The sequence below is a fragment of the Halichoerus grypus genome, chromosome 6 (genome assembly GCF_964656455.1).
Source record: "Halichoerus grypus chromosome 6, mHalGry1.hap1.1, whole genome shotgun sequence".
Taxonomy (NCBI): Eukaryota; Metazoa; Chordata; class Mammalia; order Carnivora; family Phocidae; genus Halichoerus; species Halichoerus grypus.
In genome coordinates, this window is record NC_135717.1 from 116,934,864 (window position 1) to 116,958,157 (window position 23,294).

The 23,294-nt window shown below is 40.8% G+C and overlaps 1 protein-coding gene and 2 pseudogenes across 2 annotated transcripts in view; 1 reads left to right on the forward strand and 2 right to left on the reverse strand.

Moving 5' to 3' along the window:
* The window catches only part of DIP2B (disco interacting protein 2 homolog B), a 222,341-nt gene that overhangs the window by 90,242 nt on the left and 108,805 nt on the right, over positions 1-23,294 (forward strand). For both annotated transcript variants that reach the window (XM_036098925.2, XM_036098926.2), the window contains exon 2: positions 11,342-11,413. In XM_036098925.2, the coding sequence (XP_035954818.1) occupies positions 11,342-11,413 (72 nt within the window). The remainder of the gene's footprint in view (positions 1-11,341; positions 11,414-23,294) is intronic.
* On the reverse strand, positions 19,250-19,335 carry LOC118540002 (U2 spliceosomal RNA; annotated as a pseudogene).
* LOC118539967 (large ribosomal subunit protein P1 pseudogene) lies at positions 22,453-22,841 on the reverse strand (annotated as a pseudogene).

Sequence of the window (23,294 nt, forward strand, 5' to 3'; positions counted from 1 at the left end):
AAGACTAACTCCCCTTGACTCTGTAGCCTCCTATAGAGACTCCCCCATATCTCGTTCACTTTATAACAAAACATATTGAAAGAAAGAATCTATTACTCTCACTTCACCTCTTATCCACTCTTCAGTATTATAAATATTTCTGTCTTCTTCCTTCACCGTTCCTTTAAAACTGTTCTTATCTGGGCCCTGTTGATCTAGCTGTCAAATCCTGCAGGTGTTTTTCAGTCCTTATTTTACATGTGACAATACATTATTCGTCGTCGTTTTCTCCCTTTCCCTCTCCTTCCTCTCCCTCTCCCTCCATTCCCCCCCATTCCCTCCTGGTGTCCGTGCTGTGCCCCAGTATCATCTAGTTTTCCTCTCCTCATTCTTTACATGTTAGTTTTCTCCCAGATTCCTTTTCTGGCTGCCATCTCTTCTCACACTGCATTCCTTCTGATGATATCATTCACACCCAAGCCTTCACTTACCACCTCCTACGCTGATGCTGAACATCTATATGTCTGTCCTAGAACTCATCTATCTCATTGCCTACTGGATATCTTCCTTTGGTCCTGACTTGCCACACATAATAATGCCAGGCAAGTGGCATTCAGCAAACAATCAGAAGCAGCCTTACATGTAGAGCTCATTGGATCCTCATTCCTACAGATGAGGAAAGGGAGGCCCAGAGAAGTACAGTGGCTTGCCCAGGACCCAGAGAGCTGGTTTGGAGCAACTAGGGAAGAAAACCCGTCTCCCGACACCTAGAATCTGAGATTGTAAATCTGTGCCATTCACATAAAGATAATCTGTTTTCTGTCCCACTGGAAAAGCCCTTGCCACTGACCCAGACGAACTGTTCATTTTGTGATCCACATACTCTAGCAGTGGCAGTGTTCTCCCTACTTAAACTTTTCCCTGTGTACCTTTGGTTTCCAGTATGAATTGGCTACCAACAAAATTCTTTATCTGTTTATAAATTTTCACTTTATTTCTGCACTTGCTAGATGACATACTTAGATTTTGAGCCGTTGTTAATTTTTTCTATACCATCGATAAGGAATGCCTAGCACATGACCTGTTTACTTCAGATTCAGTGATTGGTGTAGATGTTATTACTTATGCTTAGTTTTTAAAAATTATTCTGATATATACCAGAAGAAAGGCAGAGTAATATATCCAGCTGTTCTCAAAAGGAACAGTTTCCTGACTTCTGAGGAAACATAAAGATAAAAGTCAGGTAGAGAAGTTATAAAAATACTACCTTTTTTTACTCCCTGACTTTTTCTGGGATTTTTTTTTTCCCTCGGCATTTGCAGCCCTATATTGTCACAACACCCATAGTCAGAGGCATGGAATCCTGTTCTGTGCGTAGTGGCACTATTTCATTTACATAAATTTACATATATTCATTTTAACTAATCTCTGCTCATTTCTGGTTTAGATATTTGTACCTCCTCTTTGATGTCAGTTTTCCTTCTTTTAGACTACTAGCACCCAAAGTAACTAATTTTGTTGGCTCTTATTGCTAAAGATCTAGTACCCTGATGGTCTTTAGACATGACATCCAGTCTCTCCTCTTTGTTGTTGTTGTTGTTAAAGAAAACCTAATCCCGAATTTTCTAGGTAACCCTTTTGAGGCTAAAGCTATTGTTGGGACTTACGGGTGGGGCTGGGGCTGGAGTGGTGTCAACTAAAACTAGTTGAATGTGTGCTGTGTGCCAGGGACTTTTGCATTTATTCTCTCATTTAAGACTCATCTTAAGCACTCAAGGTAGGAGTTATTCCAGTTTCACCTATTATGAAACTGAGGCCGACTTGTTCAGTAACTTGTCATGGAGCCAGTAAATTGGCAGACTCGGGGTCCAAACCCAGACCTGCCTCATGCTAGAACCCATGCTTTTCCTACCGACTGAACCATCTCGGGATTCCTCCTGCTCTCTTTGGACATCCAGGTCATTTGTATAGCAGATTTCTTATTTGCAGACATAGTTTTTCTAATGGACAAATGAACATACCTTTTGCATTAGATGGATTAATTGAGCCAGCTGCCTGCTGATGTAGTCAGGCTGAGAGTTCAATTTCTCATTGTGTTTCAAGCGTTTTACTCTGTTGCTTTTTATTTGTTTGAACTTGCTTGATGCCTTAGGTGAAATACCATCTGTAAGAAGTCATATATTATTTGACCTAGAAAACAGAACTGTGCAGCCAAAACAATTCTGTGGTTTGAGTTTTGGAAGAAAGCAACCTGGGCTTATTCTCAAGTTCTTGACGTGGAAAATGTCTAGTTATTGTCCTAAATGAGGTGAGAGGACATCTACTGAGAGTGGAAATTTGAATGTCCTGAAGTTAATTTCCTTGAAAATCTTTTGTAAGATTAGCAAGTTTGAGTTAAAAGAAGACTATAGCTTTTATAGGCTGCCAGTTGAACTTTTAGAACGGCTGATTTTTGTTTTCAAAAGAAAAATTAGATTAAAATAAAAATTCTTCTTTCAACAGATTGAAGTATTTTTTTTTTTTTTTTTAATATTTTATTTATTTATTTGAGACAGAGAGAATGAGAGAGACAGAGCACATGAGAGGGGGGAGGGTCAGAGGGAGAAGCAGGCTCCCTGCCGAGCAGGGAGCCCGATGCGGGACTCGATCCAGGGACTCCAGGATCATGACCTGAGCCGAAGGCAGTCGCTTAACCAACTGAGCCACCCAGGCGCCCCAGATTGAAGTATTTTAACAGAGATTTATTTCTGGCTAAACTCTGAAAATATTGTAGCTTTCGCTCTTCTCTCAACATAGGATTAATTCTATACCTGTGTGTAGAAAGAAACTACAAGGAGTTTTAAAAAATAATTCAACGTTTTTAATTCCTTAGAATCCTGTTGGCCACTTTTAGTTCAGATATGGCAAGAAAAATAGGGAAAGACAAAGGCCAAAATGCCCTGTAGCTGGTTTAAGGGGTAAGGCCATTGTTCTGTGTGACTGTGAACCTCTCCCACTCCTCCTGCAGCTGAAGTGGTTAGGACTCTGTGTAAATAAAAACAGTGCTTTTAGAAAAAAAATTCATATTTGTTGTGAGTCTTTATCACGTCTAGAAGGAGGATATTTGGAGGATGGGTGGCTGATGTATGTAATTCATTGAATAGAATTGTTGTAAGGAGAACATGATAAAATTTAATAATAAAAATTGTTCTTGGTCTTCTAGCCAGCATCTCCTGGATAGGATCCAAATCCTCTGCCTTTTTAAGTTTTGCTAAGATCTACTTCATTCACATTCTCAGCTATATTTTTGGCTCTTCGTCTATATGTGTCTCTTTACATTTCTGATGTGTAAATGGCCATAACCCCAGTCCTAGTTCCCCATCTCCAGCCATAACCAACATGTACCACCTTCCTGGTCTAAGATTTACATGTCGAGGATAGGAGTTACTAGATAGAGGTATATTGGAAGATGGTAACTCTAGAAGTTTTTCTTCTTAGTTTCTCATTTCTTTCCCTCCTAATTACTACTTAACAAAAAAGAAAGGCCACATTCTCTGTTAGCTGAATATTTAGTAATGAAGTATAATGACTTTTTGCTGATTGTTTTTTAACTGCAGTTGGACCCAGTTTCCACAGTTGGCTGTCTCATTTAAAAGATAATTAAAGAGACAATTCATGCAGGGTCCTGCTTGGGGGGTGGGGGTGGATTTTTAATGCCTTCTGGAAAGTCATCTATATTTTGGAGTGAGTCAGAAAAATTGTTTATCTCATGTTGTTCATTTTATGAACAATAGATTAGTTTTATACTTTTATTGCATCTGATTTGGGGGCCACCTACAAATAAACAATGGACAAAGAACAGTAAGAAAAGGCCGGAGACCCAGATTCTAGTCTCGCTGTGTGTCTTTAAGCAAGCCGTTTATCTTTTCACATCTCAGTTTCTTGTCCTGTAGTAGAGAGGATGTCTTTTCTGTTTATTGAAGGGGATTTTTAGGCAAATCAGATGAATTAATACCCGAATATTTTGGAAAGTTGGAATGCTGGTTGTGTTATATAGAGGCATTTAATTAAGAAAGAAGTAAAATTGTGGACCCATGAGATAAATATCAGCCTTGAACTTCAGGTGTCTGGAGCACCCATGGCCTGGAGGAGCAGCAGTAGGGACAGTGTCTATTCTTCAGAGATTGAATTCACAGCTTTTATAGCCTTCTGTTGCTCCAGGTCTGCTATTCTCTTCCACACTTGTGGGTTTGAGAACAGTCCTGACCATCATCCTTCAGGACCCAACCCAAGAGCAACTTCTGTGATGTCTTCCCAGTCTTTTGGAGGCCAAATTTGTAGCTTCTCTCTGAAAAATGAATATAGGGTAGTATTTAGGAGGAGGGGTCCTGGAGCCAGGACTGCCTGGGTTCAGATCCTAAGCATAGCGCCTACTAAGCATGACTGACAAGTAGCTTAAACTTTCTGTGGGTCAGTAGCCTCACCTATAAAATGGGACTGATAATAATATTACCTTATAAGGGATGTTGTGAGGCTCTTGGAACAGAGACTGTTATATATAGTAAGCCCTCGATGAGCTGTTAATTACTTATTTATTCTTGGAGTATTGTAATTATTTTTTATTACCATTATTTTTTTTTATTCCCTTAGAATTTTGTACCTGATCTCTACTGTAGCACTTGTCACTTTTATTGTAGTTATTTGTTTAGATCAGGAACTTCTTAAAGACATAGATACTGTTTTATTAACACTCTGCATGTCATTTGTTCATTGCTCAAAAATGTTTTTGTGACATCCCAAAGTCCCTCAAACCGTTGCCACCCCTGGCTGAATCGGTATGACTTTAAGGCAGGGCTGCAGTGGCACATGCCTTTTTATTTCCATTGGAGCAGAAAGAGTTTATGGCTGGAACTGTAATCCTTGCTCCCTGTCCATCAAGATTATCCATACATACCATTTGGTGACCCTCCAGAATTTCCTAAGCCCTGTGTTTAGGTAGCACCTAATTGCTCAGGGTGCCGTACAAGGTCATCTCTGAAAATTACTTAGTGTTGCTCTACTTCTCTCTGGGAGGTAAAATCCTAAAGGAACCCTCAAACATGGCCGTATCCACACAGAGCCAGTCAGCAGCAGAGGAAAATGAGTAAACCGCTGAGTGACTGCATCATTAGGAGTTTATGTCCTATTTCTGATATTAGAATGCAAGGCCAGACCCCAGCCACAATGTCACCTGCTCTGTAAAGCTTTCCTTTCTCTACCCAGGCAGAGCTCACGGTGCTTCCTGTGGGTCCCATACTGTATTTGCTGTGCCTCCCTCCCACAGCACTCAGTTACGGAGTATTAGCCACGTTGTTTGCCTTCCTCTTCTCTCTCTGCGACACAGCTGCCCACCCCAACCCCCACCTGGCCAGTAGGGTAGCCCTCAGTAGGCTTTCACTAAAAGTTTGTTGATATTGGTACTTTCTAGAGCCCAGACCCCATTCCAAATAGTCTCAATCACCATAAAAACTTAGCAAGACAGCTATTACTGTTACCCATTTTACAGACATGGAAACCGAGACTTATCAAGAGGTTAAGTAAAACTTGTCTAGAGGCAGCGAGCCAGGAAGTGGCAAGGCTGTGCTCCAGATGTAGTTCTTTCTAGCACAGACTCTTTAAGTGCTAGCCGCAGCATCATGCCACCTCATCAGTGTAAACAGACACTCAAACGGCCGACCAGTTTGTAGGACTAGTCCTCTCTCACTGCTGACCTCCGAGAGGCTTGTGTTGGCTAGCAGGCTCACACACACCTCTTCCCAGCCCCCTCTTCACTCTGCTTAAAGATGATTCCTGGCTGCCTGTGCCGAGCTGCTTTCATTGACCCTGGGTAGGCGAGGAGGGAAATCGGGAACATACTTCCTTTAGGTTCCGCCTCACACATGGATCTTTCTATTTGTCTGGTTTTGGCTGTTCAGTATTGTGGCACTGCCTAGCGACTGGGCAGTCTGTCATGTGGATCCCTGTATCTTCTCACAGGCTGGGCGCCTCCACACTGCTGGGGGCTGCAGACCCCCGGAAGTGGCTGCTCTCCTAAGTGCGTATGTGGGCAGAGAAATAGGTTACCCTAGTGGGAGGGGAAGGCTAATCCTTTCTTTATTTGTGTAGTTCTCAAAAAACTTGAACAACAGGTTTAACTTAGATCTGTGCCATTTTAATGCAAATTTTATACAGGTATAGTTATGGCACTCCTTTTTGTTTTATATGAGAGATGGCAAAAAATCTGTTCTAAGAATGCCTGTGGTGTGACTGAGTGTCTGTGAGCCCCCTTCCTGCTCTCCCTTGAGGCTGTGTCCCCACTGAGACAACATTCTTCCCCTCTTCTCTTGTCCCCTCCTCACATTAAGTCAGAACTGCCCAGCACACTGCAGACATGATTCTCTATCAGGCAATCCAAACTTGCCTGATTTTTAAAGACTCATTGGAAGGCACTGGTTAGAAATACAGGAGCTGGGCTTAATCCAGACTTAGTGAATCAGAATCTTCACGCTAGGGGCTGGGAATTTTTTTGTTTTTTTAAGATTTTCTTATTTATTTATTTATTTAAACATGTTAGAGCTTTTTTTTTTTTAAAGTATTTTATTTATTTGACAGAGAGAGGCACAGTGAGAGAGGGAACACAAGCAGGGGGAGTGGGAGAGGGAGAAGCAGGCTTCCCGCGGAGCAGGGAGCCCAATGAGGGGCTCAATCCCAGGACCCTGGGATCATGACCTGAGCCAAAGGCAGACGCTCAACGACTGAGCCACCCAGGCGCCCCTATCTATTTCTTTTAGAGAGAGAGTACGGGGGAGAGGAAGAGGGAGAGAGAGAATCCTAAAGCAGACTCACTGCTGAGCGGGGAGCCCAACACAGGGCTCCATCCCGGGACCCAGAGATCATGACCTGAACCAAAACCAAGAGTCAGCTGCTTAACTGATTGAGCCACCCAGGTGCCCCAGGAATTTGTATTTTTACAAGTTCCTCAGGTGATTCTCAAAAATTGGGTGTTTGGGAAATGTTGCTTTAGTGCAGCAAACACTGGTTAACTAGCAGTGGTGAGAATAAGAGCACAGACTGTTGGTGGACAGTGACTGAGATGTGGAATAACAACTTCAGTTAGGCGGGCTGACTGAATTCCTTCGGTCTGGTCTTGCCCTCTGGCTAAGGGATACATCGATATCTGGTGCAGTTCCTATAGGTTTTAATGCCCAGTGATCTTATGGACTATATTCCTCCCTTCAGGCGGGCCAGGTGCAGCTTTTCTGGTCACCTTTGAAGTCTAGCTGTCCAATTTCAGTAAACTTGGTTCACTGAATTTCTTTCCCTGGGCCTTTCAGCTCTTGCTAACGTAAAGCCCTCTCTTTCTCCCGTTTCCAGTTTTCTACCCAAGTACACATGTCTCTGATTTGTTCTTCTCTCACTGCCTCCACCTTACGAATTCATTCTGTCACTCATTCAGCAAGTGTCTATTGTACCAGGCTGTGGGCGGGCTACAGAGATGAACGCAACACAATCCCTGTCCTCAAGTGCACAGTCTAGTAGAGACACAGATGTGTAAACAAATAATTAAAGTACCAGTGATGTGTCACATGCTGTTCTAGCGTGTGCAGAGTTGAAGGGGTACTGAGAAGTGACGAAGAGGGGTGGCAGGTGTCACAGAGGAGGTGACTTTTGAGCATGGTCTTGTGGTCATAGAAAAAAGGGCATTTTAAAGGCTCATTGGCAGAGTCCGCACATTCTTACTGCAATTCATCTTCTAGGTCTCCTTAAATGGCTTTGCTCATTTATGGATCTAATGGAGCTGATTGTCATGGCTGAATTGGACTCCATTGATTGACTTTTTTCAAAACCTGAGATGGTTAGTTGATTAACTTCCAAGATACTAGGTCTACCAGTTTGTCCCATGATCAGTTGCTGACAGTAAATAATTGAGACTCTAAACCCTGAAGAAAGCTTAAAAAGGCCTTTCACTTTAAAAGATGTGTTCTGAGGCAGCAGAAGTGGTCTTTGTGCCCTTCGGGGAGTGGGATGTATGTGTACAGTGGAAATAGGGAAGCTTGTGAGTGGGAAATGGGACAGGAGAATGCTCCATTGTTTCTTTTGCAATAAAAGACTTGATTTCCTCTTTTTTAAGAGGGGTTCCCTTGGTAGGCTCCCACATCTCGGTTAGTTGTGTGTAATGCTGGAGATTTCCTAAACTCTTCAGTTTGCTAATTTGACAAGATTTGGTTTCTTTTTCCAAAAAATGCACTGCAGGTTTCTCTTATTTCACTAGAGAAGCAAAGATGAAGGGCCATTGTGATTCAGTTTGTGCGGTCTAGTAAGTAGTTGTGATTGTAGTTTTAAATTATTTATTGTTTCTTGAAATAATGGATGTTCATTGTAGAAAAATGAGAAAATACAGACAAGCAAAAAGGAAAAGAAGCTAAAACGAATCCATAACCTTGCAAGCCATAGCTAACCACTGTTAATATTTTGATGTGTAAAACTCCAGATTTTCTCTATGTATACGTGTGTATATAAAAATAGTTATTCCAAAAATGGAATATACTATGTAAACTGTTCAGTATCTTGCCTTTTCCCTGTTATATATATATATATACACATATATATGTATCTGTGTACACACACACACACACACACAGTGACCATCTTATTATTTACAAATACATATCTATAGAACCATTCATTCTTAGTTGAAAGAAGTCTTTATTTTTGAGATTATGCAAATCATCCAGTCTTGTTTTCTTAAATCAAAGTCTGTTAAAGTATGTAAAACAAATGAAACCCCTCATAATTCCATTTTCCAAAGGATAAACATTAATTTAATGTATATATATTATATTGCAGACTGTTTTCTATATATATGGAAATGTATCTATTTCTATTTTTTACAAAATTAGATCCTGTTATACTTACTGTTCTGCAACTTGCATTTTACCCTTTATATATTTTAGACACCTTCCGATGCCAATACATTTGGAATACCAACCTATTATTATGTAGACCAGGGTTTCTTATCCTTAACACTTTGACATTTTGGACTGGATAATTCTTCATCGTATGATGTCCTGTGCATTGCAGGGTACTTAGCAGCATCCCTGGCCTCTATCCCTTAGATGCCAGTAGTACCCCTTCTTCCAGTTGTGACAAAAATATCTCCGGACATTGTCAGTTGTCCCGTTGGGAACAAAATCATTCCCAGTTGAAAGCCACTGATATAGATGGTCTATAATCTATATCTAGACTCCTTCCAGTTTTTTAATTTTTTTTATTTTTTAGATTTTATTTTTTATTTATTTGACAGAGACACAGCGAGAGAGGGAACACAAGCAGGGGGAGTGGGAGAGGGAGAAGCAGGCTTCCCGCGGAGCAGGGAGCCTGATGCAGGGCTTGATCCCAGGACTCCAGGATCATGACCTGAGCTGAAGGCAGACGCTTAACGACTGAACCACCCAGGTGCTCCTCCTTCCAGTTTTTTTATTACAAAGAATAGGTCAGGCAATATTCTTATTTGAATTTTGTGCACCATTGTGAATATTATCATTGAATAAATTCCTAAAAATGCAGCTGCTGAATCAAAATTTTGCTAGAAATTGCCAAATTACTTCAAAGAGATTGTATCAGTTTGTTTTTCAGCTATATTCTCATGGTTCCAAAATGATCTCTCTTTTTTTTAATAGCCTTTATTTATTTATTTTTTAGATTATTTATTTATTTATTTGACAGAGAGAGACAGCGAGAGAGGGAACACAAGCAGGGGGAGTGGGAGAGGGAGAAGTAGGCTTCCCGCGGAGTGGGGAACCCGATGCGGGGCTCGATCCCAGGACCCTGGGATCATGACCTGAGCTGTAGGCAGACGCCCAACGACTGAGCCACCCAGGCGCCCCACAAAATTATCTCTCTTTCTTGAGTTCGAGATCCACATACCCAGCTGTTGGGTGGACGTGTTCTTTTGTGTATCTCTTGGGCCTTTCCTAAACTCAACTTCTTCAACCCACCAAACTTGCACTTCTTACTGTATTTCTCTGTCACGGAATAGCACCACCATCTGCCAGAAACCTTCTCACCCATATCCATCCAGTCACCAGATCCTGTCCAGTGTTTCTCCCAAATGTCTCTCTTAATCCTAAGTTCACTTCTTCTTATCCCTTCTACCACTGTCTTTAATTTAGGCTACTACTAACTTGCCCAGATCACTGTGGTAGCACTGGGGTAACAGGTAGTCTCTCTGGCCTCTCCCTTGGTCCCGTTCTCCTCAGGAAAAGTGAACTAACTTGCTGAACTCCACAGTCTGCGAGTGTCACTTCCCTGCTTAAGCCCTCAGTGAGCTCTGCTACCTCCCCACCGTCTACTCCATCAGTCCCGTGCTGAGGCTAACAGCAACTGACAATCACCACCCTTGGTTGCAAGTCTCTCTTGTAAATTTTAGTATATAAATTATTTTTTATGCTAAATTTTGACTTTAAAATAAAGTTTTCTCTGAATTAAAAAAAAGATTCTTTTTTTAGAAAACAATGCTTTACCATGTCAACTCACAATATATATTTATTCCCCCAGCTTTGAGTTACTCATTCTCCCTTGAATGAACTTTTGTTCTCCTGCGTTTCCTGTTCCTTTTCACCCTGCTCTCGACCCATTCATTTGCTACCTTTTCTTTAGTACCTAGTGTAGTTCTTGGCACTTCCACCACACGTTTTTTCCTCTGTTAATCAGTTTATTCTTATTGCATTTGTTGCATGCGTACTTTTTGTCCTTTGTGTATGCTTTTGTTTAACCTTGTGAAAAAGACATCCAGGTACATAAATAATACAAACCAGTGAACCAAGGGGAGAAAATATGGGAATTACAGCCCTGGTTCAAGCATAGGTACTAGGATGCAGAAAGGCCTTTCAGGTATCCCATCCCAGTGCCTGAACCTCGACTTCTCCCCTGAACTAGACTTCTGATTTTACGTGGTTCCATATAGCAATATAGTTGAGTACCTCCTGGATCAGTTGCATTCATGTGGTCAAACTGAAACTTTGGAGAGATCATTTGTCTGCCAGCCTTGCAGCATTCCATTTTGGTCTATCCTAAATACCAGGGAAACGAGGGGTGCCTAGAAACTCGGGAATCTCTGACATGGTATGCAGCATATTGCTGTGCTAGATTGGTGTGGAGACAAGCCCTACACTTTTCCACAAGAAGTCAGCTCCAAGACTGTGGGAAATCACACATAGCAAAATCCTTGGCAAGGAACTATACATTTTTCCCCCTACTCTCTATGTGGTAATTCTATAACACTCTGTAATTAATTTTATTTTTACAGTGAACAACCACAGAGTAAGAATAATGCATAACCTATTTCTGTTTCTTGCTATTTTAGGGGACATCACACAGAAGGGATACGAAAAGAAAAGGTCAAAACTCCTGTCTCCCTACATCCCGCAGACACAAGGTAGGCAATGAGAAGTGGTTTAAACCTTTTCTGTATTTTTACCCCAAAGAATGCTATCTTACAGAAGATCTGTCTTGTTGGTTCCTGTTTTTTCCCTCCCTTCCTCACCAGGGGAGAGAGAAAAACGGAAGGAAAGAAAGGAGGAAATGAATCTTAATTGAGCATCTGCTGTGTGCTAGGCACTTTTAAAATACCTAAGTCATCAAATCATTTACACAGAGCTTGGGTGGTAGCGTGTATGTGCATAGCTGACGTGATTCAATGGCAGAAAATTCCAGGTCATGGAAAAACTGTATCTTATTTATGCCTGAGCACAAACTGTGCTGGAGAGGAGCAAGGGCAGCAAAGATAAGAAGTGAGAAGTATTACAAGGCAACTCAAGGATTGTAGTACCTGAGGATTTGGGGGTAAGAACCCTAATAAACTTTTCTATTGATTCCCTTATTCCTTCTGCAAAGAGACTGGTGGGTTCTTTATATGTCAGAAAGTCCTGAGTCATTGTGTGCTTAATTCCAGAGGGCTTGCTGTAACCTTTGCCTGTGGGCAAGGCTGTCTGTCTCTAAGTCATCATATTTTTTTAAAGTTACTCAGATTTGAGGATTTCCTTTGATAGCCCATTTCTGCTTTAATCACTTTTACATAAGGAATTTTTATTTCTAATTTCTCCCTTGCAATCAAAGTCCCATTTCCTCAAGCCTGTTCTTTGTGGAGCTAATTGCTTTTATTTCTGAATTATAAATACCTTGAGGACTTTGTATTCCCCATAGTTCTAATATTAAGCCTTGCACAGGGTATATGGTCTGTAAATACTGAATGAATAATAGAATAAGAAAATGAATAATGGTGACATATCAGTATATTTCACTGAGGTCCTTGTTTTATTTCCTATATTATTCTTGGAAATTCCTCCCTACAAAAACTAGTAGGTCAGTGCAGTGACAGCCAATTTAAAATATCTTAATGAACAGACAGATGTCAAAAGGAATGGAGAAAGAAGAGGTAGAAATTGGGCCAGTGATAGCTAATGAAAAGCCAGCATTTGCTGAGCAAGGCATGACAGAGAAGAGGGGTACTCTGGCTGCTTAAATGTGGATCTGGCCCATACCTCTGTAGGGTCAGAGATTTACTTTAGTGACTTTGTGCAAAAGCAATCGGATCTGGGGGCGCCTTGGGTGGCTCAGTTGGTTAAGCGGCTGCTTTTGGCTCAGGTCATGATCCTCGGGTCCTGGGATCAAGCCCCACGTCCGGCTTCCTGCTCAGTGGAGAGCCTGCTTCTCCCTCTCTCTCTCTGCCTGTGGCTCTGCCTACTTGTGCTTTATCTCTCTGTGTCAAATAAATGAATAAAATCTTAAAAAAAAAAAAAAGGCAATTGGATCCCAAGACAATAACTCAATAAGAAATAGGACCAAGAAATAGGACTCAATATAAAAAAGGACTGTGATCTATTATCTGTAGCCAGGCTACATAGAAGCCAAATCATGTTCCAAAAATCAGTTTATCAGGGCGCCTGGGTGGCTCAGTCAGGTTAAGCATCTTCTGCCTTCGGTTCAGGTCACGGTCCCTGGATCCTGGGATCAAGTCCCGCGTTTGGCTCCCTGCTCAGCAGGTAGTCTGTTTTTCCCTCTCCCTCTGTACCTCCTCCATACTCCTGCTCTTTCTCTCTGTCTCTCTCAAATAAATAAATAAAATCTTTTTTTCAAGATTTTATTTATTTGTGAAAGAGAGAGCATGAGAGGAGAGGAAGGGCAGAGGGAGAAGGAAAAGCAGACTCCCTGCTGAGCAGGGAGCCCGATGCGGGACTCCATCCCAGGCCCCTGGGATCGTGACCTGAGCCGAAGGCAGGTGCTTAATCGACTGAGCCTCCCAGGCACCCAAATAAATAAAATCTTTAAAAAAATATAACAGTTTATCAGTTTACTGTGAGAAACCACTGAGACATGCTCAAATCTGTGTGATCAGCACATTCTTGCCCCATGGGTAGGCCTACAGGGGGAGCCAAATCACACATGGAAGTTTGTTCAGTGAGTACGAATCAGACATTTAATTGCAGTAGGCCAAGAGAATGGAACATAGCCTTGTCACAGTAGGAAGGGTCTTGCAGATGACCTCATGGGGAAAATAGGAGCCATTTGAGGGTAGCTCCTTCAGCTTCCTACTACCAAACTGCAGACTTGCCACATCTGTGCCCATCATGTTTACCTCCTTCCTTCTGGTTAAAAGGTAATCTGTTCCCCTTATCCAAGGCCAGTCATTCCACTTGTGCTTTGATCCCATTCCCTCTTCCGTTTTCAGAAACTTTATATTATCATCCAGTGACACCAAGGACAGGGCAGTGGAAGTGGGCTGCCCCTGATATAGGCAATAAGGGGTGCAGTATCTGTTAACAATTTAAAAAGCAATAATAGGAGGCGCCTGGGTGGCTCAGTCTGTTAAACGTCTGTCTTCGGCTCAGGTCATGATCCCCAGGGTCCTGGGATGGAGCCCCGCATAGGGCTCCCTGCTTGGTAGGGAGCCTGCACATCCCTCTCCCTCTGTTGCTCCCCCTGCTTGTGCGCTCTCACTCTCTCTCTCCCTGTCAAATAAATAAATAAAATCTTAAAAAAAAAAAAAGGCAATAATAAAGCCAACAAAAAGTTGGTCTGTTTTTTATTATTATCCTGTCTAGCAATTCCAAAGATTGTAAGTAATAAGATGCTCCCCCTGCTGATGCAGACAGCTGCCCCGTCCCTTAAATGTGCCATTGCTGTTGCTGTCAGTTCCTGTCTCTTGTGTACTCACTCTGTCCCTCTGAGCCAGATTCTTCCACAGCAGTCCATCATGCTTGTTACTGTTCTGTTAAAAAAAATCCTCCCTTGTCGGCCTCTTCCATCTTCACCCTCTTTGCTTCCCCTTTATGATCAAACTGCTCTGAGCTGTCTGTACTTACTGTCTCTATTTTCTCAACTCCTGCTCACTTCTCAGCCCGTTCCAGACCCTTCTAGAACTATTTTAAGTGACAGCACAGAAGTTGTCACTCTACCTCTTGAAACACTCCTTTTGAAACTCTCTCTTCATTTTCTTACGCTCCTCTTTCTATTGCTCCTGGTCATCCTCGCAGGCTCATTCTCCTCTGTTAAATGTGGAGGTTCTCAAGGCAAGGCCCCGAGCCCTCTTGATGTCTCACTGTCTAGCAGTAACTCACAGATTGCAGCCTGCATCACAGTCACTGGAGGGCTTGTCAGTATACAAATTGAAGGACCCCATTCTCAGGGTTTCTGATTCAAGAAGTCCAGGGTGGGGCCTGGGAATTTGCATTTCTGTTGAGGTGATGTTGAGGTTGTTGATCCAGACACCACACTTTGAGAACCAATGCTCTATCGCCCTACAGCATTTCAGTCATACCTGTGGCTTTAATTATCATTTAAATACAGGTAACTCCAAAATATTATCATCTTCACCTCAAATCTGTCCTAAGCTCCTGACCCATAGATCCAACTGCATACTTAACATTTCTCTTTATATAACTTTAAGGAGCCTCCTTTTCAACATATCCATAGACCATCCCTACCACCACTACCAACATGCACACATGCAAAACAAAAAAACAAAATCCAACTACAGTGACATCCAACCTGCTCTTGTGCTTTTCTTCTAGTTTTCTCCTTCTGAGTAAATTGAACCCACGTCTGAAAACCCAACAAGTTAGAGACTTAAAAATCATCCTTTGCATGTCCTTCATTGCCCATCTCTTTTCTGTCACCAAGTTTTATCAGTTTTCTGTTTCTTCATTTTTGGCAAGTTTAATTTTTTTCTAGGAAATCTGTTTTGTATACATTTTCAGATTTACTAAGTTATTTGCAATGTTCTCTTTATTTTTAAAGCCTCTGCTTGTTTACATTGTCTACTTGTATCTCTTTTTTCTCTTGATGAGTCTTCCCAGAAGTTTGTCTTATCAAAGAATAAGCTTTTGATTTTGTTGAACTTTTTTTTTTTTTTTGAAGATTTATTTCTTTCTTTGATGGAGAGAGAGCATAGGAAGGGGAGGGGCAGAGTGAGAGGGAGGGAGAGTCTCAAGCAGACTCTGCACTCAGTGTGGAGCCGGATGCGGGGCTTGATGTGGGGCTTGATGTGGGGCTTGATTGATGATCCTGAGATCACGGCCTGAGCTGAAACCAGTGTCCGAAGCCCAACCGACTGCGCCACCCAGGCGCCCCATTTGTTGAACCTTTTTAAGTATGTCTTTACTTTCTGGTTTATTATTTTCAGTTTCTACATGTATTTCCTTCCTTAAACTCTTTGTTTACTCTTTTGTATTCTTTCTAAATTTCCTGAGTTGGGTGCTTAGATTTTCTTCTGCCTTCTTAATTTCACTGTGGTCAGAAAACATGCCCGTATAAAATCAAGTCTTTGTTATTTGTTAAGACGTGCCTAGTATTTGGTAAATTTCTGTAACTCATCTATTTGTGTTTTATTTGTTGAATGGATGGTTTTGGCCCATTAATTCAAAGTAGTTAATTGTGTTTTTCAGATCTTTTCTGATCTTAGTAACTTTTTGATTATTTGATCTATCATTTCTGATAGAAATGTATTAAAAAAATCTGTACCATGACCATGTGTTTATCAGTTTTCCTTGTAGTTCTGTCAAGTTTTGCTTTATATGTTTTAAAGTGATATTACTAGGAACAAGACAAGGATGTCCACTCTCACCACTTTTAGTCAACTTAATACTGGAAGTCCTAGCCACAGCAATTGGACAACATAAAGAAATAAAAGGAATCTAATTTGGTTAGGAAGAAGTAAAACTCTCACTGCTCACAGATGACATGATACTATATATAGAAAACCCTCAAGACTCTGCCAAAAAACTATTAGAACTGATAAAGGAGTAGGATACAAAATCAATGTATACAATGTATACAAATCTGTTACATTTCTATACACTAATAATGGAGCAGCAGAAAGTGAAATTAGGAAAATAATCCCATTTATAATTGCACTAAAACTAATAAAATATCTAGGAATAAACTTAACCAAAGAAGTAAAAGACCTGTACTCTGAAAACTATAAAACACTGATGAAAGAAATTCAAGACGATATAAAGAAATGGAAAGATATTCTATGCTCATGGGCTGGAAGAAAAAATTTTGTTAAAGAATCTACAGATTTAATGCAATCCCTATTTAAAATACCAACAGCATTTTTCACAGCACTAGAAAAGAATCGTAAAATTTCTATGGAACCACAAAAGACCTTGAGTAGCCAAAGCAGTCTCGAAAAAGAAAAACTGTGGAAGTATCACAGTTCAGATTTTAAGTTATATTACAAAGCGGTAGTAATTAGGACAGTAGGTACTGGCATAAAAATAGACACATAGATCAAAGGAATAGAACAGAAAACCCAGAAATAAACCCACAATTATATGGTCAATTAATCTTCAACACGCGAGAACTGAAAATACAATTTGAACAAGTCTTCTTTGGAAAAAGTCTCTTCAACAGTGGTGTTGGGAAAACTGGACAGCAACATGCAAAAGAATGAAATTGGACCACTTTCTTTCACCATACATAAAAATAAATTCAAAATGGATTAAAGACCTTAAATGGGAGCTGAAACCATAAAAATCCTTGAAGAGAGCATAGACAGTAATCTCTCTGACATTGGCCATAGCAGTATGGATATTTTCTGGATATGTCTCCTGAGGCAAGGAAAATAAAAGCAAAAATAAACTGTTGGGACTATATCAAAATAAAAAGTTTTTGCACAGTGAAGGAAACAGTCAACAAAACTAAAAGGTAACCGGGGCGCCTGGGTGGCTCAGTCGTTAAGCGTCTGCCTTCGGCTCAGGTCATGATCTCCAGGTCCTGGGATCGAGCCCCGCATCAGGCTCCCTGCTCAGCGGGGAGTCTGCTTCTCCCTCTCCCTCTGCCTCTCCCCACTGCTCCTACTCTCTCTCTTTCTCTGTATCTCTCTGTCTCAAATGAATAAATTAAAAAAAAAAAAATTCTAAAAAAAAAAAAAACTAAAAGGTAACCTACTGAATGGGAGAAAGATATTTGCAAATGACATATCTGATAAAGGTTTAGTATCCAAAATATATAAAGAACTGCTACAACTCAATCCCCAAAAGCCAAATAATCCAATTAAAAATGGGCAGAAGGCATGAACACATTTTTAAAGAAGACATCCACCTGGCCAGCAGACACATGAAAAGATGCTCAACATCACCCATCATCAGGGAAATTCAAATCAAAACTACAGTGAGCTATCACCTCACACCTGTCAGAATGGCTAAAATCAAATACACAGGAAACAACAGGTGTTAGAGAGGATGTGGAGAAAGGGGAACCCTCTTGCATTGTTTGTAGGAATGCAGATTGGTGCAGCCATTGTGGACAACAGTATGGAGTTTCCTCAAAAAAACTAAAAATAGAACTACCCTAGGATCCAGGAATCACACTACTGGGTATTTACCCAAAATATACAAAAATACTAATTCAAAGGGATACATACACCCCTATGTTTATTGCAGCATTATTTACAATAGCCAAACTATGGAAGCAGCCCAAGTGTCAAGCGATAGATGAATGGATAAAGAGGAGGTGGTGTATATATATGTACAAAGGAATATTATTCAGCCATAAAAAGAATGAAAACTTGCCATTTGCAACACCATGGATGGAGCTAGAGAGTATAATGCTAAGTGAAATAAGTCTGAGAAAGACAAATACCATATGATCTCACTCGTGTGGAATTTAAGAAACAAAACAAATGAGCAAAGGAAAAAAAAAAGACACACACAAAGCAAGAAACAGGCTTTGAACTATAGAGAACAAACTGATGGTAACCAACGGGGTGGTGGATGGGGGGATGGGAGAAATAAGGGACATGGATTAAAGAGCACACTTATTGTGAGGAAAAAAGTAAAATGATAAAAATACAATAAAATATAAATAAATAAGTTTACAAAGTTAAAAAAAAAAAAGTGATGTTGGGGCGCCTGGGTGTCTCAGTCGGTTAAACATCTGCCTTCAAGTTCAGGTCATGGTCTCGGGGTCCTGGGATCCAGCCCTGAGTCAGGCTCCCTGTTCAGCAGGGCATCTACTTCTCCCTCTCCCTCTGCCTCTCCCCCTGGCTTGTGCTCTCTTATGCTCTCTCTCTCTCTCAAATGAATAAATAAAATCTTTTAAAAAAAGTGATGTTACTAGGTATACACGAAGTAATAATTACTATGTCTTTCTTTGTAAATTGTTCCTTTTATCATGAGTAACTGTCTTTGTCCCTGTGGTGTTTTTTATCCTAAGGCTTTTTAAACAATCTAAACTGTCTAGAGTTATTAGACATCTTAATTCTCCTCCCAAACAATACAAGTACTTTAAAAATGCTTCAATATCGACTAATGTTACTCTCCATCTTACGTTTTAGTATGACCTTGTTTACATACTCCCTCCATTATCAATTATTGTTATATAGCTAATGGTACTTAATATCTATTCTTTGCTCCCTATTTCTTCATACATCTCAGTCCTTCCTCTCAGTTTAATTTCCTTCTTTCTAAAGTCCATCCTATAGTATTTACGTATGTTAGTGAGGGTTTCTTAGTGGGGAGTTCTCTCTCTTTGTGTTTATCACTTTACCTACCTCTGATCTTGAATCTATTCATGTCTTTACCAAAATGGGCTTGGTTGTAGGGCTGGATAATCTATATGGTATAGGTTCTGTAGCAAAGGAAGAGATTACCCCTTAGAGTATTTACCCAGTATATCTCTGTAGATTTTGAAGAAACCATTTAGTGTGATTTTTTTTTTAAGGACATTGGAATGCAAGTTTTAAACTTACTAAATTATATTAATGTCTGATATAGAATTAAATGAGATAAAAGTCATTTTAATGCTTTTGGTAAGAATTTTCTACACTTGATCTTAGCCAAAAGGCCGAGAAGCGATTGGTAAGAATTTTCTAAATCTTCCTTTTGGAAGGATAACTTCTGAGCTCTTTCTCTTACTTTATGGGATTTCATTCTTTTAATGGCGAGAAGCTTCACTGTGAAGGTGGTAGTGTTTAAAAGTGGCATTTTTCGGGGTGTCTGGGTGGCTCAGTCGTTAAGCGTCTGCCTTCGGCTCGGGCCCTTATCCCAGGGTCCTGAGATCAAGCCCTGCATCGGGCTCCCTGCTCAGCGGGGAGCCTGGTTCTCCCTCTCCCACTCCCCCTGCTTGTGTTCCCTCTCTCACTGTCTCTCTCTGTCAAATAAATAAAATCTTTAAAAAAAAATAAGTGGCATTTTTCACTAATCTCTTTTGAAATAAAAAAATTAATACTGCTTGCAGCATTGTATTACTAGAACAGTTATGTGCACATGCTTATCTAAAAATTCAGTGATTTTTTTTTTTTTTAAGGATTTTTATTTATTTAATTAAGTAATCTTTACAGCCAATGTGGAGCTCGAACTCACGACCCTGAGTTCAAGAGTCACATGCTCTACTGACTGAGCCAGCCAGGCGCCCCTAGTGAATGATTTTCTGTATGGAATGTATTTGGGGTTGAAATTATCTTGGATTGCATATTTATGTGTATTTTCGATTTCTTTCCTCAAATGTTAAATAAATCTTTAAAATAAGACTTAAGAAATTTAACAATGTAGCAGGAGAATGGAGATATGTGCAAGAGGACACAAGGTTGAAGAAAATACTTAGAAATTAAGTAGTAGAAATTGAGTAAGGACAGTATTGGTTAATAATATGCATAGCCTAGGGGCGCCTGGGTGGCTTAGTCATTAAGCGTCTGCCTTTGGCTCAGGTCATGATCCCAGGGTCCTGGGATCGAGCCCCGCATCGCTGAGGCCTGCTTCTCCCTCTCCTACTCCCCCTGCTTGTGTTCCCTCTCTTGCTGTGTCTCTCTCTGTCAAATAAATAAATAAAATCTAAAAAAAAAAAAAATAGTAATAATAATATGCATAGCCTAATCAGTGGTGTCACAGGGGTTAGGTTCTGAAGTCACTATTTGACAAAAATCTGACGTGTCAAATAACTCAAATCTCCCAACATTGGAACTGATAGTTGTTTCTTTAGTTAAACACAAACCAGATTTTTATCTGGTAAATGAAGAACCATGATGTGTGAAAAATACGCATCTTGATAAAGGTTAAAATCATACTCAGGGACTCAAGAAGCTCACATATTGAGAGTCATGGGAGAAATGAAGCTTTGGTATGTTCACATCTCCTACTCATTCTGAGCCATGGCCTCTTTGAAAGGAATGGCTTGTAGCACATCTTTCAGTATGGAAACTACTAGGGCCTGGATATAGAGCTTCTCACACACCTCAGTTGCCAAGATGTTCAGGAGGAAGGGGCCAGAAATTAACTCTCTTTTGGCATGGTCCAAAGAATTGAAATTTCAAACCGCATGTGTTCTTACCTCTCTATAAATTAGTCGTTCTTGCCCACTCTTAGAGTTGTAGAAAAACCAAAGGTTTTATGTAGGGAGGCAATTTCCCTCTGCTGATCCCAGGTCTCATCTTTAAGTTAAGATACTTTGGATACAAGTAACTGATATTTCAGCTATTTTTAAGGAAAGAGTTTATTCTAATGATACAAGGGTTACTGAGAAAATCTTCGGACACCACATATTTACTAAGTGCATCCAGGGTTCCAAGTACTATTGAGACACTAGGAGACAACACTGGACAAGGCTGATGAGTCTGCCTGGGACATACCCACCCACCCCCCTTCCCCCCCTCCCCCGCCCTGACTTGTTCCCTCACTCCACTAGGGGTTTGCTCAACTAGGACTTCCACAGAGAAGCCTTCCTTGATCAGCCCTCTCAAAAACAGTTCCCATTCCCATTATCTGAGCTGCATTTTTAAAAAGTTCTCTTTGTCCCATTGATTATGGTTTATTTATGTGTCTTACTCTCCTACTAGACTCTTAAGGTCTTTGAAATCAGGAAAATTCTTTTTTCATTATTATTTTTATTCTTCATGTCTCCAGTTTCTAGCATTAGGGCCTGGCATGTAGTAGACATTCTAGAAATATTTGTGGAACTGAACAGAAAGGACATTTAGAATTTCCAGTATCTCTTTCAGTAAACGTCTGTGAAGATGAAAGTGTTGGGTAATGAAAGAAACAGATTACTGTACAGATTGGAGAGTGATGATCCTGGCAGCTTGTCTCCACCCTCAATAAATCTTTTAGTTTAGACGTGCTACAACTCCAAGAGACTGTGTAGAGTATTTTGGTTCTCATCTGAGATTTGGCATTTCTCTTTATTTAAGTTTTATTTTTAAATGAAATTAATGAATCTATTTTAAATAGTCAAATGGGACTACAGGGTTTGTAACAACAACAAAAATGGACAGTGTCTTCTTCCCTAGAGATGGATTCTTTCAACTCCTTTAACTGTTCCTTCTGGCATTTACCTCTGTGTTTCTAGGTAACATTTTTACCACTTTTTTTTTTTTTAAGATTTTATTTATTTATTTGACAGAGAGACACAGCGAGAGAGGGAACACAAGCAGGGGGAGTGGGAGAGGGAGAACCAGGCTTCCCGCGGAGCAGGGCCCAATGCAGGGCTCGATCCCAGGACTCTGGAATCATGACCTGAGCCGAAGGCAGACGCTTAACGACTGAGCCACCCAGGCACCCCCATTTTTACCACTATTTCTGGACTTTTTTTTTTCAATTTGAAGCATTATTTATTTCCTACTAGAAAATATTAGAATCTTTCTCTCTTACATATTCCTCCCTCAACCACATGGACACCACATACTCCCTTTTCCCCTTTACTTTCACATTTCCCACCTCATACTTAATTGTGGGCTATATCCTTAATATGTTACTTTTGTTGTTAAATCAGCATTCAGTGCTTTTTTTTTTTTTAAGATTCTGTTCATTTATTTGAGAGAGAGAGAGAGAAAGAGACCCTGTGCACAAGTGGGGGGAGGGGCAGAGGGAGAGGGAGAAGCAGACTCCCCACTGAGCAGGGAGCCCATTGAGGGGCTCCATACCAGGATCCTGAGCTGAAGGCAGATGCTTAACTGACTCAGCCACCCAGGTGCCCCTTACATTTTTTTTTTTTTTAAGAGTTCAGTTTTTTATTGAACAGGTTACAGAAGAGGTTTAGTCAAAAAGACCAAAGCCCATGTCATCATGAGACTCCCTTGATTCTTTGCTTCCACTTTCTTCTCCTCAGCTGGGGCAGCCCTGGTAGAGGGAGCAGGACCTCCCGCAGGTGTAGCACCAGCTGCTGATGCAGGTCCACCAGCCCCTGCATTACAGTTGAGGCTCCTGATGTTGACACTGGCCAGGGCCTTTCAAACAAGCCCAGCCCAGAAGGTTCAACTTTTACAGCCGCTGCTTTAATGAGGGCATGGATCTTATCCTCCATGACCATCACCTCTTCCCGTGCACGGTGAGGGCCAAGTTGTTGCAGGCGAGCTCCAAGACCAAGGCCATGGTGCGGGCGAGTGCTGAGCGGGCACCGCTGGGCATGGTGCAAGTCACCCCGTGAATGAGAACCTCACCCTAATGCGGTCTTAGCTTCCTCAGGAGGACTGAGCACCTTAGCAGCAGCTGAAGAAACTCAGTGCTTACGTTATTATGATTATGTAAATATTGTTCACGGCTAAGCCGTTCGCTTTACTAGGATTGCATTTTTTTTCAGAATTATCCATCAGTTTATTATTCTTTTTGTAGAAACAGCTCTTGGTGCTGTCTCTCTTCCTGCATGTATCTGAACTGTTTGTTTTCTTGTTCTGCTACAGGCCTTCATCATCATTCTGGTGGCATTTTGGGAAGGAGTAGGGGTAGATAGAAGTGTTCATTCTGCCATGTTTAATCAGAATTCTTTATCCTAACATTTCTATGTAAGCGTTATTCAGAGGTAATTTCTATCAAACTAGAAGACCT